The 12,005-nt window shown below is 43.3% G+C and overlaps 1 protein-coding gene across 1 annotated transcript in view; it reads right to left on the bottom strand.

The window, feature by feature from the left end:
• Window positions 1–3,724: 3,724 nt before the first annotated feature.
• Window positions 3,725–12,005, bottom strand: part of CRNKL1 (crooked neck pre-mRNA splicing factor 1) — a 92,200-nt gene continuing 83,919 nt past the window's right edge. The window contains exons 12-14 of the mRNA XM_075339391.1: window positions 10,357–10,458; window positions 6,040–6,288; window positions 3,725–4,034 (exon numbers count right to left, since the gene is read on the bottom strand). Coding sequence (XP_075195506.1) covers window positions 3,852–4,034; window positions 6,040–6,288; window positions 10,357–10,458 — 534 coding nt within the window. The 3' untranslated portion in view covers window positions 3,725–3,851. The remainder of the gene's footprint in view (window positions 4,035–6,039; window positions 6,289–10,356; window positions 10,459–12,005) is intronic.

The raw sequence follows: 12,005 nt of genomic DNA, 5'->3' as shown, positions 1-12,005 counted from the left end.
GTTGTGTGTCTTCCCTACAGTCAAGTATGGTGGTGAGTGTAATGGTTTGGGGACTGCAGGAGTGCTGCCGGCTGTGGGGAGCTGCAGGAACCATGAATGTCAACATGTATTGTCAAACAATAGAAATTAAGAAAGAGTTAATCTGCGCCGCCAGACGATGTAGATTATATTATTGGTCGTGTTTCAAAGCCCTCAAAGGCTTTCTTCATCAGGACAATCATATACAGGTAAGCAGTATACAAGCACACATATATACCGTATATATAGTCTAACAAAAAAAAGGGGCAGGTAATTACAAAGGTCAGAATGAACGTCAGTGATGACAACAAATGAAACAGGAAAAAAAAAAAAAAAACACAGTTAAAGGGAACCTGTCACCGGATATTCATAATACTTACCTAACAGTGGGTGCGGAGCAGACTTGTCGGATGGGTGTCTCCATTCTCTGGGTCCTGCGCCTCCTCTTTCAGCCATCTTTGTCCTCCTTCCGAAGCTAGTGTGGATGACATGTTCTAAGTAATCTACACTATCCCACATTGAGGTCCTGCCAACCATAGCGTCCCACATCCTCAGCGCAGCCTGAGGACCAAGTGAGCCTCTGTGTTTTGGGTCAATCCAAAAGGAGATAGCTCAATGGGACAGTGGAAGAGTCCTGCTCTAATAACTGTTTCGAGGACCAATGGTGGTGGCTCCTATGGTTAATGGATATATACACGTGTCCATTGTTTTATTTTTGGGGTTCTGAGCCACACAGATTTATTTTAAATTTAATGTTTTTTTGACATACAGTATTTCTTTACAATGATTCTTGAGTTAACAGAATTTTATTATTTTTATGCAACGTTACTTTGTTTTTTTCTGTTTTCTTCGTTGTCACCACTGACATGCATTCTGACCACTGTAATTACCCGCCCCTCTTGTCAGACCATATATACAGTATACCGTATGTGCTCTTGTATACTGCTTACCTGTATAGGATTGTTCAGATGAAGAAGCCTTTGAGGTGTTTGCAATGTGTTGATCAATAAATCATATTTGATCTACATCATCTGGACTATGTGGCAGCGCACGAGATTAACCATTTCTTCATTTCCATTGTTTGATCTCCACCTGAATTCTGCAGCGGCCTACAGGCATTTATGGTGGTTGTGACTTGCACAACCACATGAGGTGAGCCTCTGAGTTTTTCTATTTTATTTGTAATTGGATAAGACCCTATTTGTGCGATTTCCCTTTCCAGCCCCTATTTATTAATATGTACTGGAACATACTGAAGCAGAACATGATCCGCAGGGCAGTATTCCAACATGAACACGACCGCAAACACACCTCCAAGATGACCACTGCCTTGCTGAAGAAACAGAGTAAGGTCATAAGCCCACGGGAGAAAGTAACTGCAGATTTTGCTGCGGGAAAACCCGCGTATTTTCTAGATTTTCCAGATAAATCCGCTGGTTTACGCAAGTACAGACACTCCCATTTTATCCTATGGGATTTGGGGAGTGCTGTATCAATGCTGCTGTATTTGCAGCTGCGGATTTCCCGCAGCCACACAATTCCGCATGAATAAATGACATGCAGTTATCTGCAGAATTCCTGCCTTTCCACTATGGAGATACAGGGCGGGACATTCGCAGGAATTCCTCATGAAATCCGTACCGTTTCCGCAGGTTTACCGCAACAATTCTGCAGAAATACCGCATCAATGGATAGCTGCGGATTCCGGGGAGTTGCTGTTGCGTGAACCTGCAGAAATACCTGCAGAAAAGTCCGCATTTACTTTCTCGCGTGGGCACATGGCCTAAAGATTCTGTAATGGCCAAGCATGTCTCCAGACCTAAACCCTATTGGGCATCTGTGGGGCCTCTTCAAACAGAAAGTGGAGGAGCGCAAGGTCTCTAACATCCACCAGCTCCATGATGTTATCATGAAGATTGGAAGAGGATTCCAGTGGCTTTTCTGAAGCTCTAGTGAACTCCATGCCCCAGACAGTTAAAGGTCGTACTTGAAGATAATGGTGGCTACACAAAATATTGACACTTTGGGCACAATTTGGCCATTTTCACTTAGAGGTGTACTCACTATTGCTGCAGTTTTGACATTAATGGTTGTGTTTAGTTATTTTTATTATATTTACACTTTTTTACAAGCTGTACACTGACTATGTTACAACACTGAAGATATGATACTTTGGTACAGTGTAAAGTAAAGATCTAAAAATTAGAAAAATGGTATGAGTGTACTCACTTTTGTGATATACTGTACTTATAGCATGATTCAAAGCTTTCATGCCAGAATTCTGGCATACAAGCTTTGAAAAGGCACAAACCTTTGGCACAACTCAGGAGTTGCGTCAACATTTTGCGACTTGGGTGTTTTCACACCAGTTTCTCCCATATCCCTCATAACTGGCGTAGCCATGACAAAACAGGAGCATGGTGAGGATGTGATGCCACAGCTTGTTTAATAAGTGAGCTTTTTGGCTTTGCATATTCCACTTGTAAGACACTCAAGAATCATGTAGAAGCGTGCACCTCTTCTTGAATCAGGAGCATCTGACACCATGCAACCTGATCAAGATCCCCCCACCCACTGGTCTTGATTACTTTGGGACTAAGTGCACATATTGTCCAAGACATGAAAAATGTAAATAGCAGGTAGTATCCAGCAGTTACTTATAGCAAATAGAGGGCAGCAGTTATAACCTGCCCAGGCCAAGTAACTAATGCACTAGCAGGATGCAGCAAGACCCCCAATGAAGTGGAGGCATCACAGGTGCAAGAGAAGCAAATCACTCTCACACTTCCAAATCGATGGAGGGGGTGATTGTTGGTTGATAAAATTGCACACTAATGGCTTTCATAGGGCGCCGTTCACACATGTAGGTGCTCAGTATCATATATAATATATATATATATATATATTATACATATATTATATATATATATATATATATATATGGTATTGTGGCCAAAATACGGTTGCCCATAACCTGGCCATAATACAATCTAATACCTCATATATTTTATATATTTTTTTTGCCCATAATTTATACAGGATGCAGCCAGGCCTCTTAATGTAGGCCTTGTATATTAGAGTCCCCTTCCGTTTATGGTGCACTTAGATAGTACTAGGCAGCTCGCCTAGTCGAACAGTATGGGCGTAAGTAATAGGCTGCTAGCCAGATACTGTGCACCTACATGTATGAACGGCGCCCTATACAAGCCATCTGTGTGCAATTTTATCAACCAGCAATCGCCTCTTCCATCGATTGGGAGTGATTTGCTTCTTTTGGAGCTGTGTTGCCTCCTCCTTATTGGGGGGTCTTGCTGCATCCTACTAGTGCATTAGTTCCTTGGCCTGGGCAGGTTATAACTGCTGCCCTCTATTTGCTGTAAGTAATTCCTGAATTTTTGGAGGAGATTTTTATCCCTTTTTTTGTTGCTTTTTTATAGTATCCAGCAGTAAATCGATCTGAACGTTTCATAGAGCTCAATCCATCATCCAAAAATAAAAGTATGGAACAATTGCAAACTTACCAAGACATGGCCGTCCACCTAAATTGACGTCCCAAGCATGAGAGCAGTAATTTGACCATGGTCCTCTCGGCTGCTTCCCTTTCTGTAGGAGCTGCAGAGATCCACAGCTCAGGTGGGACAATCTGCATGTATGTATTATACATACACCACACAGGGAGGGAGCTGCTTTCCAATGAAGGAACGTGTAAACTATTACAAATGGTTTATTTTCACATAAGAGGCTTAAACAGCTTAATAACAAATTCATCTGGTCTGAGGTATGTACAAGGAAATACAAAGGGTAGTAAGAAAGGCCGGAGAGCTCTCCCTGTGTCAGGAGCAGCTCTCGTCAATGTCTTTATCAGGATCTTGTCCGTCGTCCTCCTCATCCTCCTCATCTTCATTCTTCTGTTGCTTCTTCCAGAGTTTGGCCATGGCAAGAAGCTTAAGATTGGGTTGATTAGCTGCATCTTCTGGGAATATGTAGTCGTAGTATTCCTCCCATCCAGCATCAGACTAGAAAAAAATACATCACAATTATAAAATGTTAGTTGGTGGCAGACATTGCAGGCCGGCATACAAGGGTTATTAGGCCCCGAGCGATCAGCACTTTATAGTCTATCCTGTGGAAGAATCATCATTTTAACGCCTGTGCCGATTGGGCACCATTCCAGAGCGGGTTTTTTGGGGTTTTTTTCAGCTCTGTAGTGGTGCTTTAAATGTAAGTCTCCTGCCCAGTCATATACCCACCTTCTGGCGACTTCATAGTTTTTCGGCACCATTCCAGTCCCTCATCGCCTTCCTGTGACTATTACTTAGAACTGTCCGGAAACCAGAAGTTACATCACCAGCTCTCAATGCACGTTTATGAGGCCAGAACGAGTCTTTCAGAGAGATTCATTGACTAGTAACCTCCGGCACTGTCCATAAAACACTGGAGCGGCCAACATGTCACAAATCACAGGTGACCACCTGAAGCGGTCCTCGAAACAGATGTAGACGCCGGAAGGTGAAGATAAGATAGTATATAGGGGACTTACATTTACAGAATCACTCCAGAGGTGCAATGAAGAAAAAAGACAAAACCGCTGGAGTGATGCTTTAAATTGTTTGAAGAGAAAAAAAAATAAAATGTAAATTTCATGAGACTATTAGAAGAAGAATAAAATGCAGAATGTAATAAAAACTGATCAAAAAGTCACATACAGCACAACATGGCACCAACAAAAAAAAACAAAAAAACCCAAACAGCTGGTCACAAAAAAAGAATAAGTTCTTGGTATAGCTCTGGTGGCAGAAACGTGTGAAACTCAGATCTCAGAATATGGCCACCCAAAACAAAATGATTTTTTTTAAAACGTGTATTATACAAAAGTAATAAAACAATACAAATTTGATAATGCCATAATCGTGCTGACCTGCAGAACAACAACATTAGTACTTGTTACTTATTGTTGTAGCATGAAGAATTGCATAACAGTTAAAATCATAGACAGTGGCAGAATTGGTGTTTTGCTTAAATTTCACCCAATAAAGACTTAATTATGATAGGTAACATGTATCCTACAATGAGGACACTGAAAACCACAAATCATAATCCCTCCCATAGAAAAAAAAAACAACAAAAAAAAAAATAACCAAACACCCAAATAATACTGTTCCGGCCCTCAAACTATAAAGATGAGATCCAAAGTGCTGTTCCTGTAATTAAGTGTGACGCTGGAGCTGCTCCTCGGTGCTCCCCCTGCCCTCTGGGATGTTACATCACGGGCCTGGCCTACTCCATGCTGTTGGTCACAGCCAGCCACCTGATAATAGCTGCTACCCTGCAGTCCAAGAACAGAAGCAGGTAATATAATGGGGCTGGCTGTTACCAACAGCATGGAGCATACCAGGCCCCCTGATGTGTGCTGTAAAGTCCCAGAGGGAAAGTGGGAGCAGAAAAGGGCAGCATACACCCATGGTCTTCTGTGTCCCCCAAAGAAGCGACAGAGAAAGAGCTGTTTCAGCATCACAATGAATTACAGGTACAGAAACAGCATTGTGCATCTCATCTTCATAGTTCATGAAGGCAGGGACAGTAATATATATATATTTTCTTATCTCCCCGAGGTACCAGTTTAAGGGGACTGTCAACCCAGAATGACTCTTCAAACCACGTACAGGCACTAGTGCATGATGGTGGGGTAATTATTTAAGTGCAACTTCCCGCCTGATTGTTGTCCCTATAGCTCCATCCCCCATCCTCCTCTTTGATCAACAGCTCTAGCTTTATAGAGCCAGAGAAGGGAGGACAATGATGTGGAAAACAAGCACTTGGGAAGGTGCACTTAAATAATTACCCCACCATGATAAGCCGAACGCCTGTACTTGGTTTGCACAGTCATTCTGTGCTGACAGAGTCCCATTAACAAAGCGTTGTGTTGTACCAATACAGTGGTCAATAGTACTGATGCAACTTGGGCTCTGGAGGTCTGCACTCAGAGGAGAACAAAATCCATCCGTATACAAATAAACTTACCCCATCCTCTGCTTGAAGTTTTCGCCTTTTCTTGACTCTCTCTGGCATGAGTTTGGCCACTCTCTGCTGTGTGGATTCGGCACCAAACTCTTGTTCGTAGCTTTTCCAGGACTCCAGTAACATCAGCCGCTCTTCCTTCTCCTCACAGTTCCTCAGCGTCTTATTTGCTTCCTCATAGATCTGTCTACATTTCATCAAAGTCTCACCGCTTCCAGTAGTCAACTCAAACTGTGCAAAGCTTATCCAGACCTGGAAAGTGAAGCAGCAATTAGCAGGGTAACTGAATGCAGAGGCTGTGAACATTACCTTTCTATAGAAACCACTTCTTGGAAAGCTCCATTAATGATCACTTTACGCAGATGTCTACCTCACTGGTGCACTTCCCCAGCGGATGGAACAGGAGCTGTACAGCCAGGAGACGGACGTAAATACACAGCCAATAACCTGCTACAACTTCAAATAGAATTAACGATAAATGTTATGTTATGTTATAAATGCTTAAAATTGGCTGGTCATTGAAGCTATTTTAAGGCTAGTCATTTTTTTTCCTTTTCGCCCCCTGATTATTAGTGAAAAATGAAAATTATGAAACAAAGGCAAAAATAAAACTATACATTTACAGTCCTGCTCGAAAATGTTGGCACCCTTGAAATTGTTGCAGAACATTAAGTATTTCACTGATAAAATTATTGCAATTACACGTTTTGTTAAATTTCACACAAAACCCCAAAAACGGGCTGGAAAAAATTGCTGCCACATTTCCAAAATTGTGAGCAAACATCTTTGTTTCAAGCATGTGATGCTCGTTCATACTCATCTGTGGCAAGTAACAGGTGTGGGCAATATTTAAACACCTGAAACCAAATCTAAAAAGGGGAGAAGTTGACAATCTTTGCAGTGTGTGTGTGTGTGTGTGTGTGTGTGTGTGTGTGTGTGTGTGTGTGTGTGTGTGTGTGTCACACTAAGCATGGAGAACAGAAAGGAGACGAGAACTGTCTGAGGCCTTGAGAATAAAAATTGTTGAAAAATATCAAAACTTCAAGGTTAAAAGCCTATCTCCAGAGCTCTTGATGATCCTTTGTCCACGATGCGCAACAGAATCAAGACGTTTACAACCCATGCAACTGTAGCTAATCTCCTTGGACAGCAGAGATTGATGAAAGGGTGAAATACAGGATAGACCAGATGGTGAATAAGCAGCCACAGTCGAGTTTCAAAGAAATTCGAGCCATCCTGCAGGCTCAGGTGCATTAGTGTCGGCGCAAAATATCAGTCGACATTTGAATGAAATGACACGCTATGGCAGGAGACCCAGGAGGACCAAACTGCTGACACAGGCATAAAAAAGCATAAGCTAGACTGCAGCTTGCCAAAATGTATGCAAGCTAAAATCCTTCTGGGAAAGTGTCTTGTGGACAGATGAGACCAAGATCGAGCTTTTTGGTAAAGCACATAAAATTCTACTGTTTACTGAAAACGGAATGACATCTACAAAAACAACACAGTACTTCAAATATGGTGGAGATTGAAAGATGTTTTAGGTTGTTTTGTTGCCTCAGGCACTAGGTATCTTGACCTTGACTGTGTACAAGACATCATGAAATCTGAAGACTACTAAAGGATTTTGGGTCGCAATGTAGTGCTCAGCGTCAGAAAGCGGGGTTTGTGTCCTTTGTCATGGGTCTTCCAGCAGGACAATGACCCCAAACATACTTCAAGAAGCCTCCAGAAAAGGATGGAAACAAAGCGCTGGAGAATTCTGAAGTGGCAGCAATAAGTCTGGATCTAAATCCTATTGAATAGCTGAGGTGAGATCTTAAAATTGCTGTTTGGGGAAAGCGCCTTAAATATGAGAGACCTGGAGCAGTTTGCAAATGACGAGTGGTCCAAATTCCAGTTGAGAGGTGTGAAGTCTGTTGATGGATATAGGAAGCGATTGATTGCAACCAGATCTGTATTTGAGGGTGCCAACAATTTTGTCCAGCCTATTTTTGGAGTATTGTGTGAAATTATGTCCCATTTGCCTTTTATTTCTAGGGTTTTTGGGTTATCCCAATATTCACAAAGGAAATAAATGTGTATTACAAAATGTGTAATTCCAATCATTTTCTGAGAGAAATACTTCATTTTCTGGAACAATTTCAAGAGTGCCAACATTTTTAATTGTGTACAGAGTCATGATCGAAACTGATTTTTGTCTTTTATTTGTACATATATTTTTTTGTAACACTTAAAACTTGGAGAATAATTATTATCATTATTATAGCGCCATTTATTCCATGGCGCTGTAGATGTGAAAAGGGGTATACATAATTGGGACAAGTACAATTTTGTTGTGCAATTTCTCCTAAATACAGGGATACCCCACATGTGGTCAGAAACTCTTGTTTTGGCACAAAGAAATGCTCGGAAGAGAAGAAGGAGCGCCATTTGATTTTTGCAGTGTAAAATGGTCGGGAATAGATTGCATGTGGAGAGTTGATGAGGTTCCTAAACAGCAAAAACCACCCAAAAGAGACAACGTTTTGGAAATTACACCCCTCAAGGAATTTATCTAAGGGGCTGGTGAGCTTCTTAAACCTATTCTATTGATGCTTCACAGAATTTTATAATATTGGGTTGCGAAAATGAAAATGTTATGGTTTTCTTTTTTCAACGAAAATGATGCTGAAGGCCCAAATGTTTAAATTTTAACAAGGGTAACCACAAAATTTGTTATATGATTTCTCCTGAGTATGGCAATAGCCCCCATATGTGGTCGGAAACGACTTTTCAGGCACAACGCATTCTGGATGCATCGATACAAAATATTTTTACTTTATTAGTTTATTTTTACATAAATATTTTTGTTTATTGGAGTACTATTTTTTGTTCTTATTGTGTGGGTTTTTCTTAAGTTTTTCCAAGTCCCTCTATGGGACTGATTTTTATTACTCTCATCACTGGTCTCATGCACTGCAATAGACATGAATTGCACTACAAGACACCTCCCAGATTACACTGAAAGAATGCCTGTTAGGCCGGTTTCACACATCCGGCTTTTCGCCGGATCCGGCGCTCTCCCGTACAGACAATACAGTACAGTGACAGCGCTGTAACTTCCGGGTCACATGCGCCGGTCACATGACAGCATGTGACCGGCGCTTGTTGCGCTGTCACTGTACTGTAGTCACTGTATGGGAGAGCGCCGGATCCGGCAAACCGGCGAAAAGCCGGATGTGTGAAACCGGCCTTATACCCTACCTATGGCTAGGTCTAACAGGCCACCATACTTGACACACCAGGAGGTCATTGTTTGACTTTGTTGTGCCATGACAACCATCGGCTCCCAGTGATTTTGTCACGGGTTCCGATGGGGGTAAGAAAGGTAGCCTTCACCCTCTAACAACCATCTAAATGCTACGTCATCTGGAGGGTTAGGCCGGGGCCACACAGGGCACTAGTGCGATGCTCGCATGACACTTGGCTCGCGCTGGCAGCACAGCAGGAGATGAGTGTCATGCTAGTATCCTTGCGACTGCAGTCCGACTGTGCGAGCGGACCTCAGCTATGGGGGCGGCCCGGCTCTCAGGAGGGGCGGGCCAGCGCTGCGGAGGGGCGGGCTGGCACGGAGGAGGGGAGGGAGGGATTTCTCTCCATCTCTCCTCCGTAGCCGGCTATTGCGATTCTCGCTCTGCACGTGCGATACACCGGAGTACCGCGAGTGCAGTGCGATTTTTCTTTCGCCCCATTCACTTGAATGGGTGTGAGAAAAATGAGTGTCGCATTACAATCGCAGCATGCTGCGATTGTTTTCTCGGTCCGATTAGGGCTGAGAAAATGATCGCTCATGTGTGCTGACACAGGCTAGAATTGGTCTGAGTGGAATGCGATGTTTTATCGCACTCCACTCGCACCAATTTTCTCGCCGTGTAGCTTAGGCCTTAATGACTCAAGAGTGGCGTGCGCCGGACCTGGCTATCACTGCAGGAACTCGGCTGTCAGCTAAGCTGAGCACCTGCGGTAATCGTGTAGGGAAGTTCTGATATTTCAGCACATGCCACCAATTACATGCTGTGTTCAGTCAGATTGATTGATCACAGCGATCAGAGTGCGGGGACCGCTGTAATTGGTTCCTGCATCTTTTCCAGTGTCGGTCAGCTGTCAGCATGGAGCAATTTTCACACACTGACAGTTTAAATCCATGACGGACATAGCACATCAGAATGGCGGGACTCACACCTGCTCATGAGGTGCTATGCACATCATGGGGTATTAAGGGATTAAAAGGGCATGATACTGATACAAAACACCTCAATTTCCCGTGTTACTGAATACCTTGACGTGTTGTGTCCTCTGCAGAAGTCGCCTATATAGATTTCTTGTCTTCTCAAATTCTTCTTGTTCTATTTCAAAGTCAATATAAGATTTCCAGAGAACCTGCCAGTGAGAAATTGACAAGATCATGAGTGAGAACGGATATGATATATGTAATTTGTGTAAATATGTGTATATTATATATATATATATATATATATATTTATTACACACATATATACACACACACACATATATACACACACACACACACACATATATACACACACATATGTAAAAATATATAAATCGAAAAAGGTGTCATTGTCGTGCTTTTATAGAGCTCCACATCTTCACACTTATGACTGATAATTATGGCATATCCGCAGGATAAACCATGAATATAGACAGGCATCACCTCTGGAGTGCTGAACATAGTAACAGAAAGGAGACCGTTGCGCACTCTATAGCGCTAAAATACATGGAACGAAGGGAATTTTGTTTACTTACCGTAAATTCCTTTTCTTCTAGCTCCTATTGGGAGACCCAGACAATTGGGTTTATAGCTTCTGCCTCCGGAGGCCACACAAAGTATTACACTTTAAAAAGTGTAACCCCTCCCCTCTGCCTATACACCCTCCCGTGGATCACGGGCTCCTCAGTTTTGGTGCAAAAGCAGGAAGGAGAAAACATAAATTGGTCTAGGGTAAATTCAATCCGAAGGATGTTCGGAGAACTGAAAACCATGAACCAAAAGAACAATTCAACATGAACAACATGTGTACACAAAAGAACAACCAGCCCGAAGGGAACAGGGGCGGGTGCTGGGTCTCCCAATAGGAGCTAGAAGAAAAGGAATTTACGGTAAGTAAACAAAATTCCCTTCTTGTCGCTCCATTGGGAGACCCAGACAATTGGGACGTCCAAAAGCAGTCCCTGGGTGGGTAAAAGAATACCTCAATAAAAAGAGCCGCAACGGCCCCCTCTTACAGGTGGGCAACCGCCGCCTGAAGGACTCGCCTACCTAAACTGGCGTCTGCCGAAGCATAGGTATGCACTTGATAGCGTTTCGTGACAGTGTGCAGACTAGACCACGTAGCTGCCTGACACACCTGCTGAGCCGTAGCCCGGTGCCGCAATGCCCAGGACGCACCCACGGCTCTGGTAGAATGGGCTTTCAGCCCTGAAGGAAGCGGAAGCCCAGAAGAACGGTAGGCTTCGAGAATCGGCTCCTTGATCCACCGAGCCAAGGTTGACTTGGAAGCCTGCAAACCCTTACGCTGGCCAGCGACAAGGACAAAGAGCGCATCTGAACGACGCAGGGGCGCCGTGCGAGACACGTAGAACCGGAGTGCTCTCACTAGATCCAAAGAGTGCAAATCCTTTTCACATTGGTGAATTGGATTAGGGCAAAATGAAGGCAAGGAGATATCTTGATTGAGATGAAAAGGAGATACCACCTTAGGGAGAAAATCCGGGACCGGACGCAGAACCACCTTATCCTGGTGAAACACCAGGAAGGGGGCTTTGCATGACAGCGCTGCAAGCTCAGACACTCTCCGGAGTGATATAACTGCCACTAGAAAGGCCACCTTCTGCGAAAGACGTGATAAAGAGACATCCCGCAGCGGCTCGAAAGGTGGTTTCTGAAGAGCCGTTAGCACCCTGTT

Source organism: Anomaloglossus baeobatrachus, chromosome 3 (genome assembly GCF_048569485.1).
Source record: "Anomaloglossus baeobatrachus isolate aAnoBae1 chromosome 3, aAnoBae1.hap1, whole genome shotgun sequence".
Classification (NCBI taxonomy): Eukaryota; Metazoa; Chordata; class Amphibia; order Anura; family Aromobatidae; genus Anomaloglossus; species Anomaloglossus baeobatrachus.
Note: the sequence above shows the minus strand (reverse complement) of the source record. Positions and strands in the feature narration are given on the sequence as shown.